Source organism: Dermacentor silvarum, chromosome 11 (assembly GCF_013339745.2).
Source record: "Dermacentor silvarum isolate Dsil-2018 chromosome 11, BIME_Dsil_1.4, whole genome shotgun sequence".
Classification (NCBI taxonomy): domain Eukaryota; kingdom Metazoa; phylum Arthropoda; class Arachnida; order Ixodida; family Ixodidae; genus Dermacentor; species Dermacentor silvarum.
Genome location: NC_051164.1, coordinates 49,899,890 through 49,918,371, shown reverse-complemented (window position 1 = coordinate 49,918,371; position 18,482 = coordinate 49,899,890). Strand labels below are relative to the sequence as shown.

Sequence of the window (18,482 nt, the reverse complement as noted above, 5' to 3'; positions counted from 1 at the left end):
AAGGCACTTGATATAGTCAATAGTGATAATATATCAATTAACCATAGCAATATTCACTATAGCAGACCCACCATACGCACAGCTTCGCTGGCTTCCACCTTTACAGTAGTGGAAGGGCTCTGAATTTTTACAGCGAAGCTGCTAAGAGCTAGTTCCCCCGGGTTCGTGTCCGTGTGTAGAAAAAAACTATCATCAGCAGCATTTCGGCTTCATGTGCGTGGTGGTTTGGCTACATGTGCGTGACTGTTTGCCGCCAGTTGTGCCTTAGCACAGGTGTCAAACGGATGACTAACATGACTGATAGGTCACGACATCAATAACATCACATGCTCGTCAATTACGTCACGATTAACGATAATAAAATCACGTGTGGCGCACACCCGCATTGGATATCTGCACTACTGCATCTGCACTACTGCCTGATGTGGCCTCCGAGATGCACGCACGGACGCCACCACATTCAAAATTTGCGTGGCGCCAAAAACCTCGCACAAGTTGTTAAGTGCCCGTGTTGCGCGGCAGCGGAGTGCTGCCGATCACACCAACTGTGCCTTGCCGTAGGGGTGTGAGACACCGGGGTGTATCCTCTAGATCGGATGTGTCCTTACATCACGTGCATTGTTACGAGCTGATAACACAAGAACGTATACTGCATGTTCGGCGGCTGCGCGAAATCCAAGATATAAAATTTTAATGCCTGAGAAACCTGCATAGTTCAATTGATGTTGACTCCGCAGTGAAATTAATGTGCTCGGATGGCTCAAGGAAGTGATGGAAGGCACACATATTTGAAGCAAGCGGGGAAGAGATGAGACTGCTCTGCGCGAGTGGCTACAGTCATAACCAAATATATATATATATATATATATATATATATATATATATATAAGCGGACTAGGTGTATAATTATTCCGTATTTCCTGACTTGTCTCAGAAAATAAATAATTGCGGTTTTCTTTGAGTCACCCTCTTGTAACATGCCGTCCCTGCGCATGGAAGTTTCTCTACCCACGGCCGTGGTTAGTCTTTTTCGGCTATTCCCGGGGATGTCTCCCGGGAGACATCCCCGTGAATAGCCGAAAAAGACTGTTCAACCAAGTGCATGCAGAGCGGCGAATACCCCAATACACTCTGGGATTACCCAAGAAGTGACGTGTTTCGATCCATCCTTAAAGCTTCCTAAAAGATCCCCACGCACTTGACGAGTGGCCGACTGACTCAAAACCGGCCAACGTGGCCGCCCTAACGGCGCTTGGGCTCCTCCAGAGGAGGCGGACCAACCCTACCCAAGAGCCACCACCATCAACATCCCACCTTTGTCCCCATCTCGAGGTACCTCCCACCATCAACCTAGCACCCCTAGGTCAGGACATGGAGATGAAATCCAATGAACTATTTCTCCCTCCATCTCTCTGCTTTCCCGTGAAGATTCTAGAGAAACGCAAGCCTTCTGCGACCGCTTGTGATTGACTTCAACGACGAACGCTTGATTGTGTGCATGTACCAGTGTATAGTGTGAACTTCTCCTCCTCACATTTCAGTCTCCTTTCTCCCTTCCCCAGTGCAGGGTAACCTACGGGGCTCAGCCTCATTTCCCTTACGACTTGTATGTCTCTCTAGAGAATCTGTACGCAACGATACAAAAAGAGCTACAATCCCTAAAACCTACACCCTAATTAGAGTTTGAATGCGAATTCTCTTTTCATCAGGAAACCACCTGATATCTTTCATTTTCAGGTTTCACGAAGCCCACTGCTGGATCGGTCGTCGTGTGCGGCTTCGACGTGGCTAAAGATACTACGGAGGCCCGCCGGTTCATGGCGTACTGCCCCGCGCAGGACATCCTGTTCCCTGATCTAAATGTCTACGAACATATATTCTACTTCGCAGCGGTAAGGCTGCCGTTTAGCATATGCTACTAGAGTGCTTAGTTGGTTTTTAAGTGCGGAAACATCGCCCTATATGCTTTGCATTGCCAGCCGCATACAGGGTGTTTCTTTCTTTTTCTGCACTAAACTTTTAATAATTGCTGATGGCGGATAGCAGAATTCTAATCCTTGATATAAATAACTTGATGAAGTGGTCATTACTTCTACAATAAATCAGAATGCTTAATTGAATAATTAACTAATTATGCATTTTTTAATTAATTCCTTTACTGGCACATATTTCAATCTACGAATTGTAGTTACGGAGTGTGAAAGGCACATCGAGTTAGAACGAATTTTGAGAATGACACCGGTTTCCAGATATACGCCGCCATGACACTCTTACATGCATTGAAGCAAAAAACTAACTGAAACGCCAATGCATTTCGTCAGACACTAAAAATTTATTTCTAGATACCGGCCCTTTCCGGAGAATGCGTTCTAGGTCGATATGCCTTGCCTACTTACTGGCTGCAGTTCGTAGATTGAAATATGCGCCGTAAAGTAATAAGTAAACAGTTAATTACCGTAATTAGGTTGATTATTCACTTAAGTATTTTGATTTTTCGCAGAAGTAATGACCACCTCATCGAGTTATTTATATCAAGAGTTGGAATTGTGCTACCTGCCTCCGGCAGTTTTTTTTTTTAATTTGGTGCACCTAAAAAATAACACACTGTTCTAATCATTAAGTTTCCTATAAAAATATTCCAGCAGAACACACCTACAATGACTGCCTAAGTATGCCCAAAGGTTCGGAGACGCTTTGAAGCCAGAGAGGGTAGGAGGGTTCGCCATCCTCTGTTTGTACTCTTCCTCACGCAAGCGATGTAACAGCGAGCGTTCGCAGCCATCGAGTGAGATCTGTTTATGTTTGTATGTGTGCGCGTAACACCATGCTTGTCAATTTAATTAGTAAGCTGATGTTTACTACAATTTATATGGCCGATAAAACTACGAGCCTTACTTCATGTAGTTGTCTAATACTTTGCTATTGTTATCAATGGTTCTCCTTTCGATAGAAACTGCGACTTTTTTTTTACCTTGATGTTTTTCAAAAGCTGCCGTCATTGTTTTGTTCCGAGATTCACATTCTGGCAACACATTAACTTTCACACATTGCTAAAGTTGTTTTTTTTTCTCCTTTTTCTTGTAAGCTGTCCTTCTTTATAATTGTAATATCGTATGTAATGTGTTCGTTTTCTTTTATTATTCCCACTGAATATCACTTTTAGTTTATTATTCTCTTGTTTTCTTGTTTTTTTTTTACTTAGTCTCTTGTTTTATCTTTACTTTTTGGTACTGTATCCGTGCTACAGCGCTCGCACCTTAGGGTTGTTCCTGTGCATAGTAATTAAACAATCGAATATTGATCAGTCAATCACTCAATCATTCAATGAATCATTTGTTTACAGCGCCCAGAAAAAAACATGAGGTTTGAGTGCTGGCGCACGCATACACTAAAAAATAAAAATAAAACAAACACTGCCGGGGAATGTAAGTAAAAAAGATCTATAAAATAACTATTATGAAAAGAAGAGTGTACACACAATAAGACACAGGTTGAATACAAAAGAAAAAATTAGGACGCTTAAGCTTCGCCTTTAAACGCGGAACGAAATAGCGTTATCGGGCCCCGCTTCGCATCCCACTTATATTTATGAGTAGGCTTCACTGAAACACACAGTGCAACGCACACAACACACAAAGCCCACTTACAAAGACTAAGCTTACACCGTGCCCTTAAAGTTGACTTCACTTTTCAACCCGATTGCATTGCTGGGAAGGCATTTTCAAGGTAAGCCATCTTATATCAAAATATGAAGACCCTAGAATATTTTTTTATTATTCTATTAATTGTTTGCTGTTGCCCCGAGGCGCGCGCGTGTCCAAAACGCATCAGGTAGGCTAAGTTGCAATTTGGCATTGAATGAACTTAAAGGTCAGATTTACGGAGCCAGGCGTTTTCTAGGTTTGTACCTGGAGTGGTAGAGCTATGGCTGTAAAAGGAGGAGAAGAGCAGTAGAACAATGTGTGAAACTATGACAAAACAACGCAAAGCTCGGAAGAAAACAATGACAGCGAGTTATAAAAATATCGAGATCATGAAAATAGTCGTATTTAAGACTCGGTATTCTGTGGACGGTTGAGTGTTGGTGATGACAGGCAGGAACATGGAAAGGCACATGTTATCTGGTGACCTTGCGCGGAATACGAAACATGATACAACTGAGGAGTTCGGGACAGGTGAGGATAGAGTGAAGGAGCTTGAGAATAAACAGAAGGTCAGCGCGATTACGTCGGCAACGAAGTAAGGGCGACAACAATAATTCAACAGTGCTAGAACAAGGTCCAATGTCCGTGTTAGCAAAGCGGTGGTGATGTGTGCTTAGAAACTCTGTCTGGATCCTATCTATAATGTCACTTTTGTATCTAGAAATGACATTCCAGACGACCGACGCGTATTCGAGTTGAGGAAGACAGATAGTTGTGTATAACTTGCGGAACGGTGTAGAAGAACTGAATTCCCTCGATAGTCTGCAAGCAGAGCCAAGAAAGCGCATACCACGCACTGCAACGCGTTTAGTGTAAGCTGGAAAGTGCAAGTTTCTATCAAAAAGTACACCGAGATCATCGATCTCAAAGACCTTACACAATGGTAGAGAATATACAGAATAATAAGAAGAAATGCTTGCTGTTTTGCGGATTAATAACGTTGTTGTCGTCGTCGTCGTCGTCGTCGTCGTCGTTGTTGTTGTTGTTGTTGTTGTTGTTGTTGTTGTTGTTGTTGTTGTTGTAGCCTGACGCACTTCGTAGTACTGACACCGTGTGGGTTATAGCGTTTCATTCGTACAATTTTTTATGCTTTTTTTTCTTGTGCCAACCTCCTAAGCACCATCCCTTTGTTTCATATTTCCAGCTCAGTGGCGTTCCAGCAAAGAAAATCGAGCAGTCAGTCGAGCAAGTGATCGTGCTGGCCCAACTTCGAGCACTCTCTCATAGATTGGTCGGCAAGCTTGCGGCGGGAGCCAGGAAGCAACTCAGCATCGCCATCGCGGCCATAGCCAGACCCAAGGTGGGCACCGGTTAGGGGCAGGACATCGAATAAAATAGTTAAACCCGGTTAACGAACCACCAGTCATTAAGTGATTAATTTACATCTCGCACTAGCGTAACAGAACACTTGGTCAAGAACGAAGACCAGAGTTACGAAACTGAACAGGTGAAGCGAAAACTATCCAGGTGCGTGGTTACACACATGATAGTTTATGATTGCCTTTTCCATCGTTTCTTATTTATTTTTCCGCCATCCGTTTTCAAATAAATGGAGTCTATTTCAAAAAATAGATTAAATTATAGACTGCAGAGTGGAACTTGACAGCGTGGGGGAGGTGCAGTTTAAATTACGGCTCCTTCTGGTTAGTGACTACCGACACTACAAGGATATATTACTGTACTCGCAGAAACCTATCTGTAGCTATGAAGGGAAAGCTACGGAGGCAGATCACGCACGAGTAAGAGCGCTACTGAAAGTAGTCCCACATTCTCATTGAAGTTGAGGGAGACAAAACATATACATCTTACTTACAACATCAAAATCAGACAACATAGACTACTAGCTGAGTGTTAAGTTTGATTTATTTCACCCGATTCTCTCCTCCTCATTTGGGCACATGGGAAAACTTCACACATGGAATTCACGACAGCGTGCGACGTGCCGAACGATGTCTCGCGTCTTCTGCAGTTTGTTCTTGTTGATTGTGTTGTTTACTTTGTACAACAGCGCAAAAGTGAGAAATGGTACATGCACCGAGAAATATGAAATCCTTCGCAAGCTTATGCGCGGCGCGGTTTATCTAGGCGCAGCATTCTATGGGCAAGTCAATGTTACCGCACTAAACTGTACTCTCTCTCTCTTTATCACCGCTCGAATCATGCAGAAAGATCTCCCGTTTACGCCTTCGTCGCTCACTTTATTACCCGACAGAATCTCGACACGGGCATAGATTGAAATTATCTTCACGTTTATCTTACAATCAAACCATAACACACCTGAATCGTCGAACACTATATCGATGAACAGGTGCTTTTCTCCCCGGGCAATTGCACTGTGTAATTCACTCATTGATATCATTGCTTCTTTCAAACACTACTTAAAGATTTTTCGACATGCTCACAAGACATATTACTAGCACGGAAACCCCATCGCAACCACGTCACTGCTGAAGAAATACTTGGGAAATTTTCCTTGCCGAAAATGCGGGTGCATTATTAAGCATGACGGATTGGGGAAGGGAGGGGGGGGGGGGGGACTTCTGATTAGTTTCGACCACCACCTGGAGTTCTTTATCGACCCCCAATGCGCGGCACACGACTGTTCTTGCATTCCACTCCCATCGGAATGCGACCATCTTGGCTGTGATCGTACCCTCGAGCTCAGCAGTCCAACACCATTGCCAGAATGTTGCCGGGGCGGGTTGCTGTTTTATTTTTCCCTCCTTTGTGTTTTTGACGTACCACTTAGTTGCCTGTGCATATCGAAACTGTAATTCCAATAATCGTTTTCTTGCAACTCTTGCAACTGTACTTCGACACATCCTAGTGATGTACTTTTTGTACTTATAGTGGGCATGTTGCTCATCTACGTGTACTCTACATCTACTGCTTAGGATACAGGGAAAATGAATGCCTAGGAAAGCGACGTACACGAGTCGTCAAAAGTGCGCGGTACTGTGTTTTGTAGTCTGCAACGACGCGGATGTAGTATCACATTGCCTCGATTAAAAAGTGAGTGAAATAACTAATTTCCTCGTTGGCCTTAACGCGTTTTCTGAAGAAAGTTATCCGGGTTCACTTAGTAGCTTACGTTTGCGTCATACATTGGACACCATGCGGCGAGCGAAGTACAGGCGTGTTCCTGTTGCAATCAGCACACTGGTGCAGAGAAGCCGTTGTCTACTTAGACGCGAAGTCACACAGCATTGTTCGCCGGAACATATTGGAACAAAGTCCTAGATGTTGTTCTAGTGCACCGCTCTGCTGGAGTGTAGGAAAGCTATGCGCAATAGAACATGAACTCCATTATTCTGTGCGACCTGGGGGGGGGATATTCTTTAAGTGTCCACCTAGTCGGCGTGTGCAGTTCGTCTGCTGCTCAAGTTCAGATTGACTGGGCTGGGGTACGCGTGAGAAGGAGACAGGCACCCCCAGCCAATCAGCACTTCAGCAGCACACGAAATGGACATGCCCACTACGCGGAGACGTTCAGAATATCGCCACAGGCTATATCTTACCACAGCGTTACATTCACCGAATCTTAGGGTTTTCTGAATCTTGGGGTTTCGTGCTAACATTCAGCAGTAAAAAACTCCAGACGTTTCAGGGAAAGAAGCTCCTTCTCTGCCCCGTTTGTTCGAACAGGTAATTCTTCTAGACGACCCCAGTAGCGCCCTAGACACCGTGAGCGCATGCGTACTGCTCGGTGGTCTGCGCAAGGCGCTGCCTACGACCGCGCTAGTCATCACGACCCTCGGCATGGGCGAGGCGGACCTGCTCGCCGACAGGGTCATCGGGCTTGCCGGTGGTGGCTGGCTCTTCTGCGATGCGTCGCCCGCGTATCTCATGCGAACCTACGGTGAGTGACGTTGAACGCTTGCTGTGCCCACCACAAAGTTTCATACGGAGATACGCTAGGTCTTCTACGCAAGCGCCGCCTCTCCGCAGAACCGCGGTAGACATGCCGAGAAATAAGCACTTTAGCATACTGTTCTGAAGTCGGGGACCCGAGCGGCCTCGAAGGTTCCATGGCTGGTGCCAGTGCCAGGTGCCGGGAGAAGGGAGAGGTTCCGAGCGACATAGTTTACAAGAAGGGCTCCGTGATTCTAGGTTCCGACTGCATGCCAAAGTCATTGCATGTCCGAGCGTCCCCCACAACACTCCAGCCCCCCTTTTTATCCAGTTCATTTCCCCCTTTCACTCGTCGAGGGAATTCACTGTTCTCTGCCAGTCACAATCATCGAACCGTTCGCAATATCCCGCCCATGACGTCACACCGTTCCACCGCACTCCGCTTCCAACGTTGCTGGATCGCCCCGCATACGAGGCAACCACGAGGCAATATTGGGAACGTCAAGACGATGCCGTTCCCACGGAAGTCCGCGACGTAGGCCCCTTTCATCAATTAGTGGACTCTCCGTGACGGTCAGCTTGTCAGGGTCAGGAGACTGGAGAGCGGCGATTGTTGTCGTCTCGAAGTGAGTTCCTTTGTTTGTGGGCCACCGTCGGCGCCGGGCCCCGTCGTAGTACGGGCGGGCGCTGGTGCTTCACGGGAAACACCCAAAGAGTGACGTTGCCGTTTAGCGACGCACGAGGCCGATGACCCATTGCAGTCTGGGGTCCTAGAACTCATCACCCTCGTCAGATCTGGGCGGTCTAACAGCCGAAGCTACAAACATAATTGCTTGAACATTATTCTCAGGTGACGCTGATTTAGTCGCCAGCTCCCTGTCCTCGAGAAAACGACGAAGCGTGAATAGCACTCCGCAGATGCTTCGGATGCACGTCGGCCGGTGACCGCTAGCTAGGCACAACAATATCTAGAACGTCGAATCAAATTAGTGATGCTAGTGAAGCATTACGCTTTAGAGCATTTCGCATCGCCAAAGCATCCAGAACGCCCATGCTGTGGCGTCATCTGCTAGATGCAAAGCAATATTACTTTCCCAGCTCAGCGCCGTCTCTCTGGGCCCTACCAGCAGTCAAAATCAACGGGTGATCTCAATAATAACAGTAAAACATCGCTAATAGATTAGCGTGGCGTTACCATCTTGCCGTTACCGATACCGGCTGCCGCAAGTGATCATGCACGGAGTTAACTGGGCGATTCTCGTTGGTTACCGTGACTGTGCAACAACATGGCTGGACTCAGCCTGCCCGCTTCGGTCCTAATTCGCCCGTGTTTCTTGCACTAATTGTGGCAGCAAGAAATAAATTATAAAATAAGCCATCCCTTAGTCGCATCTCACACTGAGGACAAAGTGTAGGCGCTACCCATTTAGCAAACGCGAAATTTCGTTTCTGTTCGGCTTTGTTACGACTGGCCTTTGATGTAGAACAATTCGCGTTGCACCGTGAGAACCACGGCAAAACCCCTGACGTTTAAAAGAAGACGAGAAGCCGGCGACGGATGAGAGAGAGAGTGATTGTAGCGAGCAAGAGGCGCTCTTTTCTGTAGCCTTTTAGGGAGCACGCCTCAGGGACGTGGGGAACGGGAGGGGGTTATAAGGAGGAAACAAGAAAGAGGTAAAAGCCGTTACCCATTGCGTGCGCTTTGGAACCTTCTTTCCCTCGGCGCGCGCTACGCTGATGGTGTCTGAGCGTGTGTGTGGGGTGCGAGTCAATGCTTCCTCTCTTCAGCGCGTGACGGTTAGGATTAAGGGTCATTCACAACAGCGACTTGAGAGTCATGACGACCATGGCAACCAAAAGCGATTGTGGCGACCACGGCGACCAAAAAGCGACTGAAGTCGACCGATGCTCATAGTTGCATATTCCCGTAAAAAAGTAACACCGTACACAGACGTCCTGTTCCTGGGCATCGTATTGGTTCAGCAGGTTTGCTACTGCGGTCGCGCGACTAAAAAATTGAGCGGCGAGTGACTGGCTCGAAATGGTCGCTTTCCGAGAAAAGCGACCATTTGCGACTGGTCGCTTTGCGACCAACTTGGTCGCGCGACCACTGCCAGTCACCGGTGTGAACAAGCCTTTGCATATTTGAACATTCTCCTCCTCGACGTCCGGGATGGTTGATGACCGTTGTGCTGACTATCATTTACCCGAGCGCCGGCCAGCCGCAAGCGTGGAGGGCCTCTGCTCTCTTCCTCTCTTGAGCGGGGGCGTTCCGGAGATGCTATAAAAGACGCCTCCGCCATCGGACTTCCAGCCTACATCACAAGATTAGAGCGTTCGTATGGCGCGCCGGAGAGGAACTTGACGAGTTGACCGCTCCGCACGGAGCAATGTTATTAAACGTTTTTAACAGCGAAGCTGTTCTAGCTAACCGTAAAAAGTGGCGCCTGGTGTCGCAAAACCTCGCCCAGTTATGACGTCATTGCGTTGCCGAGCAACCACCTCGCGGAGCGGCGTGTGGCTCACCTCCTCTCCGTGCCGTGCACATGTTGACTTGACATGGGACATGGGACATCCTCGGGTGAGGGAAAGAGAAAATGAGAGAGAGAGAGAGAAGAAATTGTAGCAGTACCAACGAGAAAACGTGCAGAGCTGCTGCCGACGCCGTCCCCATTTCCCCGCGTTGGCGCCAAACGCGGGGAGGCGCTGCTACAGTTGTATATACGGAGCTTTGGATTAGTGATTCCGCACATTCCATCGCAGCTACAACTATGGGAAGACCACGGGTGGTGTGTACTCTTGAGGAACAAGCTGCCTACCGCAAGCGTCAGCGAGAGTTGGCTCGTGAACGGGCTCGTCGCTTGCTCTGATTACTTGCGAGCAAAAAAGGGGACGGCGCAACTTGCACACGAAAAAAAAGCACGGAAAAACACAGGGAGAAACGTCACGCGAAATAAAATCACTGAGAGAAGCGCAAGAAAGCACTCTTAAAACATGGTCACCACGCGAAGTACACAAAAGCGAAAATGAGGTGAAAGAATGGTGAAAGTTTGACTTGCATGGTGTAACACTCGTTGTAACTAACATAGCTTCGCTGTTCGACAATTTTCACGGAGTGAAAACGACGGTGTTTCTTCTTTTTTTTTTTTTTTTTTGCCGTTGCGCGCTGACACCATGCTTGTTAATTTAGTTAGCGAATGTTTCCAAGTTTATACGGCCGATAAACCTACTATCCTTACTTCGTGTAGCTGACTACTAATTTGCTATCGCAATCGATGATTGGCCTTTCGGGCGAAACTGCTACATTTTTTTTATTTGATCGTTACGACTACGCCTCGTCTCTGCCTGGGTCCCTCTCTGCTGCTGGTCAAGCTCCAGACTGCTAGGCCCACGCTACCACAACGGTACTAAGTACCTGTCCGTATAATACTGGATGGTACTGGGCAATACTGGGTAATAATGGTACGGGTTACCCATCCATATAATACCTTTAACACCTTCAGTCGCGGTTTGCACGTTTGTGTGCGCAATTTGCTTTGGCCAAAAAAATTAATTAAATTATGAGGTTTTACGTGCCAAAACCACGATCTGATTATGAGGCACGCCGTAGTGGGGGACTCCGGAAATTTGGACCACCTGGGGTTCTTTAACGTGCACCTAAATCTAAGTACACGGATGTTTTCGCATTTCGCCCTCATCGAAATGCTGCCGCCGTGGCCGGGATTCGATCCCGCGACCTCGTACTCAGCAGCCCAACGCCATAGCCATTGAGCAACCACGGCGGGTTTGCTTTGGCCAGTTTCGTTCAGTAGCGGTAAGATAGAAAGTAAGCATATCGATCGGCGGGTCAGTTGAACCCTCTAATTACCCACCGTGACTTCAGTTCACTTCAGTCTGCAAAGTATTGCAACACACGGCGACTTTGCTGAAGAGACTACAATGTTTGATGGGACGATAAAAGCACTGCAAACAATAATTAACTTGCAGCTTGTGCTTTAAGGAGAATGTTAGCATCTTCTTAGCAAAAAAAAAACACACCGGCTCGGCTGGCTACACACCAAATCAAAATCTCATTATTCTGTAATTACGAGAACTGACCAGAATATGCACAAAGCAGCATTTCTACCATTTTGGCATTTTTTACAGCAAAGCTGTTAGTGCTTACACTTTTTTATATGCTTGTTTTATATGTTCAAAAAAAAAATCTTCGTCCCTCACAAAGTTTATATCTTTAGAAAATGCGGTAAACGTTGGGAGTGATATGCAGGCAAATTTTAAAATGTATGGTTTAATTGAGGGCCAAATAAAAATTTCTAAGCCCTCGTTTACAACTGTTTATAGAGGCATTTTACGAAGCACCTTCATAGTTTCCCCATTTCCCTGAGAGCACCAAGGAGGCTTAGAGAAAAGAGGAGCAGCTCTATGTTTGACGTGTACAAAAAGTTTGGAGTACTGATAGTAATTATGCGCTTTGATAATAATTATTGAAAGTAATTACTGAAAATTTAGCCCTCTGCCCTGGCAGAACTAGAAATGCCCCCAATGGGGAACGCACTGTCAAATTAGTGTGCTGAGGTCAATTGTGCGTGGAATAAATACAGATTTTTGTATTTTGTAAAAGAATCTTTCTAGAAAGTTCCCGAAAACGTTATATGGTCCTCTTACGATATGTCTTTCAGTGTCCCGGGGGAACTCAACTTTACACCAAATCTATAGTAAGGGGAAGTAAAGGGCACGTTGTGGGTTATGTGTATGGGCTTAGTTTCAAGTGTTTGCGTTTAATGCGGCCTTTGACTATCATTTAGACTATCGTGCCGTATCACAGTCTAAACGGCGTATAGAATATGAGTGACATTAGAGGACACCATATCTAATAAGTGACAAGAACAGACTGTCGGTACAGAAAAACACAGGGGAAAAGCAGAAGGAAAGAGAACAATAATTATCTGCTGCAGTGAAAGAAATGCAATACAATTTTATTGTTTACGTTTATATATTTATTCACAGGTATTTGTTGATATATATTTCGATAGATACATGCACTAATGATATTTGTGGAGCTTTCTTTTCAATCCAGCAGCCAACCGGCACAACTCTTGGCGATTTGCTGCCTGCTGCACTGCCCTACACAGTCCTGATAACCCGCCGGGGTGACTTAGCCGATATATGGTGCTGCTCAGCTAAGCATGAGATCGCGGGATCAAATTTCGGCTGCGGCTACTGCATTTCGATGGGGGCGAAATGCAAAAGACGCCCGTGTACCGTGCATAGGGGGCTCGTTAAACATCCCCAAGTGGTCGAAAATAATCGGAAGTCCCGCGAGTAGGACGTGCCTCATAATGAGATCATGGTTTTGGCACGTAAAAGCCAAGAATTTATGAAATCTTTTAATTTTAACAGTCCCGCTCAGGCCGCGAAGCCATGCTTACCGGCAGTGCTCACACGAGTAGCACAACTATTTTAGCTAATGAGTACAAGTTACCGCAAGAAAGTAATCAAGTTACAGTACTTATTACCGAATCAGAGACGTAATTGCGCATTACCAAGTTATAAATGCGATGAATTTACAGGAACGTGAGTAAAGTATTTAAGTTAGGTAAAATTATAGTTCTAGCAAAAGTTATCTGCAAAGAATGAGTGCCTCCGAGTTTCCTGCGACTCGTGTTTAAGGGTCGCAAGCAAGTAGGTCTAACAATTTTCGCATTAGCAGTCAAAAATGTTGTTAAGAAATAGTAAACGGCTGGACTTTCTACGGGAATCCACAAAAAAATTCTGCTCGGCAAGAACCACGGAACTTAAGTGTTCATAAAAAACGTAGCAGAAATGTACGAAGAACGAGCTAGGTGAGACCAGTCATCACCCCGTTTCAAAATGTGTCTGCGCCGTAGTTAGTAACTTCCTCTACTGCAGAGGCGGGCTACAACGTCAGGATCGAGAAGAGCTCCAGCGGTTTCGAGCTGAAGCTCGTGATGCGCGCCATACGCCAGGCAGCGCCGTCAGCCAGCGTCGACCGCGACGACGACCACGAAGTGTGCATCGCGACACACACGCTGGACGGCCGCAACTTCGGCATCATGTTCGCCAAGCTGGAGGCCAATGCCAGAGCCTGGGGCATACGAGGCACGCGGGTCACCACGACCACCGTGAGGGACGTGCTCCGCGCGTGAGTGGCACCTCGAGTCGACTCGGACATTGAAGCGAGGCGTTCTTTGAGAATTGTTCCGGACTTTCCTGACCGTGGCCCGCTGGGCGCTACTGCTGTCTCGACGAGTAGCTAATACTTACGAAAAATTTATTACTTGCCATTTGGTGCGATCGAACCTCGTTGCCCCATCGCAGCATCTCGATCATCTAACCATTAGGCCAGAATGAGAGATATACTTCGAACGTGACATCGCAAACCAGCTTTTTGAGATGATCGCCGCTTGCGTCACAATGTTAGCACGGGAGCGCAAGAGCGCATGCGCGGGCACCCAGTTTTGTTTACACCAATGACACAGGAATGAAACAGGAACATTTATAGCATTTGATTAACGACATCACGAACGCTTCGCTTCACATTTTCAAGGTGTGTATCGGATCTGCATAATTCTTACTCCAGGACGAAACCGAGCGCCAGGTCGTGGTATATCTCTATAGCACAGTCGAAAATACCGGTGGGTTTCCGGTGGCCCCGGGATTCAAACCCAGTACCTCCCGCATACGAGGCGGACGTTCTACCGTTTTACCACCGCTCCTACTTCAGAACGTTATCCCCACCCCCTTTCTCCGTTTTAACTTCAAGTAGGAACTAATATAAACTTGACCAACTTTCAATGCATCTGCAAATACACGTAGTTTATTTGTTCGTTTTTGCAGGTGGTATCTATAAACTGCACAAATTCTCCGCTTCTTTTCGCAGCATGCACACGGAGCTATATCCAGCAAAAGAACCGGGTAAATCATCGGAGGACCTAGGTAAGCTCGCCCCGTCTTACCGCGCAGTTTTGTCAAAAAAAAAAAGATGTACGTGAGCCTGCCTAGGATAGGCTTCTGGTGAACAGAACCTTATTCACTATAAATGGCATAACCAAAATGTGTTCTCATACGTGTGAAAGCAATACGTTAAAAAGTAAGATTCTCATTTCTTTTTAGTGTTGGTGTACACATCTACGGGCTGGAATATAAGAATATTACATGCTTTAGAGCACACCGCTGCCTACCACCTGCGCTGGCTGTTCTTGTTTAGAAACCAGAAACCCGCAGAATTTCTGGAAATAGCATAAGTTTCCTGCGCATATTGATGTCGCAGGAGAACTAATTTAAAAAGAATAATAATGTTTAATACCTTACATATTTTTCTTACATAAAAGGGCTTTTTTTTACCTACGCTGGCTACATGCGGATATAGCTAGTGTTGAACATCGCCTTTCTTTTTATCAGCGAAGAGAAAGTGTACCTCGGTCTATCTACACGAAGCCATTTTTAAAGAATGGTAGCATGAAAAAGTACACTTTCTGTGCCGAAGTTTAGATGAGTGTAAGTAGCAGACGACACACAAACAGGGCGGCGTTGCACACGCTCGGCGCCATTTTGTGTGAGACTGTCGGCGCTGTCGGTATGGTAGCGACACCAAATATTCGATACGGGGAAGGCAATTAATTACTGGCGTAATCGTCACGGACCAAGGTGGCCTTATCTTTCATGCAATAAGGTAAAGCTATCTTCATCGTGGGTGGTTTTGGACTCGGCGCTGCGTTATATGCATAACCAAGCTGCTTTCGTACGCTGCGCATTTGCAGTGTCTTTAACCGCAGAATTTGTCAAGATTTGTTGCTGAAAGGAAGCTAGTACAGCGTCTTTTAGTGCTTTGAATAACCAGGCAAGGGCATAAACGTAGCCGGTGGGTGCAATGTCAGGCGCAGTGCGGAGTCTGGCGCTCGTCGACTGCTAATGCAGAAGACGACGCGCAGTCTGCTCTGATTGGCTACGATGCAGTCAGCCAAGTGCAACACAAACTTCATAGCCTCTGCCCTGCCCTACACTCGACTGCACGAGCCTGCACGAAGTCTAGTAAAAAAAATTTCACCGACGATTACGATACTCCCTAATGCGAATTTCGAGCACAGCTATTTAGGTGTTTTGTATTCGCGATATATTCTGGCAAATTATTTGATTTGAACGACAGGGTTCTCTCAGCGGCGGTGCGGAGCCTGTGCTGAGGCAGCTCGATTAGCAGCAGCGGCAGACAAAGCGTTTCCACCAGTTGCGTCTCTCATTGTTCAGAAAGAAAGCGTGAACACGGGAACAGGTGGCTCGCGCGGAGCGCGTTCTCTATAGCGGCGGCGGCGGCGGCACAGGCGAAGTAGCGCCGTATATGGTACCACCGTACCATATATGGTATCGGTGGACGCGCTTGCCGCATGCCTGGTCGCCGCCGTGGAAGCTGTCTCGTGCGGCACTCCGTTTTCCTCCTCACCCTTCTGTCGCCATACTCTCCTCCTCCGCTTTCCCAATCGCGCTCTCTTCGCTATCGCCCTCTTTCATCCCCCGCTGCGCTTCGCGTTCGCTCTTTCATCCTTCGCCGTGATCGTTCGCTCGGTTACGCCGAGATACGCCGACGGTCAATGCAGAAACGGCCGCCTAAGATCTGCGCCCTAAAAAAAAGGCGCTAAAAATAACCCTCACCAATGTTTACGTGCACTTCTTTTCTCTATAACGCCGTGCTGCCCTGCACGTTGGCACTTTCCTGTGAGGAACATCGCGCGCATCTCAGCATCTCACAGAGGAGAATGTACCAGGTTATAGAGCAGAACCTGGGACCTTGTCTTCTGCAAAGGGAGACACTATGCAGCCAACTGCGCCGCAACAACATATATGTGTTTCTTTACTTTATCTCACTCACTCCAGAAGAGGACACTGTTATCAACGAAGAGCATTGACCATTTACACCCAGCCAGGAACAGCTCAAAACAAGAGACAAATGCAACTCACGCATGTACAGCAACCGCCACCGCTGCAGCCTTGAGCTGAAAGAAAGAGAAAGGGTTATAAAGAGAAAGAGCAAAAAGAAAAGAATATCTCGGAGCATACATTTTGCGGAAGTTATTGGCGACGTTAATGCTATTAGCAATGCTTTTTTTTCTATCGTGACTGTGTAATTGATTTGTTTTCTACGTTGTGATGAATATTCTGATCATTATAATGATGGGACGCAGACAGAGTTTTGAAGTTTCAAGTTTTTTTACCATAAATGCAAAATACAATACGTATATGAAGGTGGCGCATTTTCAGGAGGAGGCCCAAAAGTAAGAACTATAGGAGGGCCTCCTATCAGAATCGGAAAAACAAGTTCAGTAAGTACAGAAATTAATTGGCAAAAATATAAATTAATAAAAAGAACACAGAACATCAATAGAGACAACGCAAAAACTGATTAACAGACTAATTGAAGCGAAGAAAAGAAATACGTTTTCAAAGACGATCTAAAACGGCTCAATGGCAACATTTTTAAATCAGGCATTACATTGTTCCAAATGTAAATTTCACTGGAACAGGGATTTTGTTTCCCGTAATTTGTATCCGCTTTTGGTAGGACGAAGTTATTTGACAAGCAAACCTAGCTGGATTTTTATTATTGAATCGATGAATGGGGAAAAGCATCAATGGAAACTTGATGGTCGATGATCTCATACAACAGGACCATCAGACAAGCTTTATATGTGGAAACAACAGGAAGTACATCCAATTTTAGAAATAGGAGCTTAGATAATGAAAGAGGAGACGTAAATGTTATAATTTTCAATGCGTGTTTTGGATACTAACCAAGCGAGAGATGTGATTATAACTATTTCCCCAAGCAGTAATACAATATTTAATTTGTGTATGGATGACAGCTTGTTAAAGTGAGAGAAGTGCATTAATGCTAAAAGATGAACGAATTTTTAATAAACATCTTATGGCGAAGCCAATTTTCTTAAATATAATGTGAGAGTCAAATTTTAGATTGGAATCTACAATGACTCCTAGGAACTTCGCACGACCTATTAACTAATAGGTCGTGCGAATTTCAAGGTTGCGTATCCGTATGTGCAAATTTTGTGTCGTAGACCTTTGAGGAGAATGGAAAACTATAAACTGAGGCTTAGCAGGATTTATGCTTATATAATTTTTATGACATCACTCTTTCAACCAGTCGAAATTGTTGTTTAACTTATCTAAAGGTTGAATGGGGTTTATGGCAGATGCTACAATGGTCGTATCATCTGCGTAAAGAAAAGTAATTATATGAATAACTGGGTAGATAAATAATAAATGTCAATAATAAGAGCTCACCGAGAATTAATTCCTGAGGTACTACTTTAGTGATGAGCCTTTGTTGGGAAAAGGTGCCATTAATGAAAACACATTGATGCCTGTTTGAAAGGTAATTGATTATTTAGAAGTACCAAAAGCGGTTCAGTAATGCCATAACTTTCTAACTTGGAAAACAATATTTTATGGTTAACATTGTCAAAATCTGATGATAAATATGATATGAAATGAATGATATCATATAAAAGATGACGATAAATAGGCTGATGATGATGATGATGAACATTATAAGGCCGGTCACACCCGCACAGCTCCCGTCTTCCCCTCTGGTGGTGTGTCCTTCGCTTTGCAGCCCAGGCAGTGACAGCACTGATGGCCACCAAAGCGACAGGGCCGCCTTCCGCCCATACCTGTGGTTGGCGCCATCCTCGCCAAGCGCGCTTCGTGTCTGCGGCGATCGCTTCCCCTGATGCTGCCGTTTTGGCTATTGTCGTCGCTGCTGTTCGCCCGCACCTTGTACGTCACGTCGGGGACCCCTTTTCTCGGCATCGAGCCCGGTCCGGCGAACGCCACCTCACCCGTGTCGCTGGAGCTCTACTATCCGAATAACCCCGTGTTCATACAAGGTGAGCA

The 18,482-nt window shown here is 45.9% G+C and overlaps 1 protein-coding gene across 1 annotated transcript; it reads left to right on the top strand.

Annotated features, from left to right (window-relative positions):
- The first annotated feature begins 1,783 nt into the window (after positions 1–1,783).
- On the top strand, positions 1,784–5,022 carry LOC125941517 (spermidine/putrescine import ATP-binding protein PotA-like). The gene is made up of 2 exons (XM_049658965.1): positions 1,784–1,892; positions 4,849–5,022. Exons 1-2 carry the CDS (start codon positions 1,818–1,820, stop codon positions 5,017–5,019), a joined length of 246 nt encoding a protein of 81 aa, XP_049514922.1. The 5' UTR covers positions 1,784–1,817; the 3' UTR covers positions 5,020–5,022.
- The last annotated feature ends 13,460 nt before the right edge of the window (positions 5,023–18,482 follow it).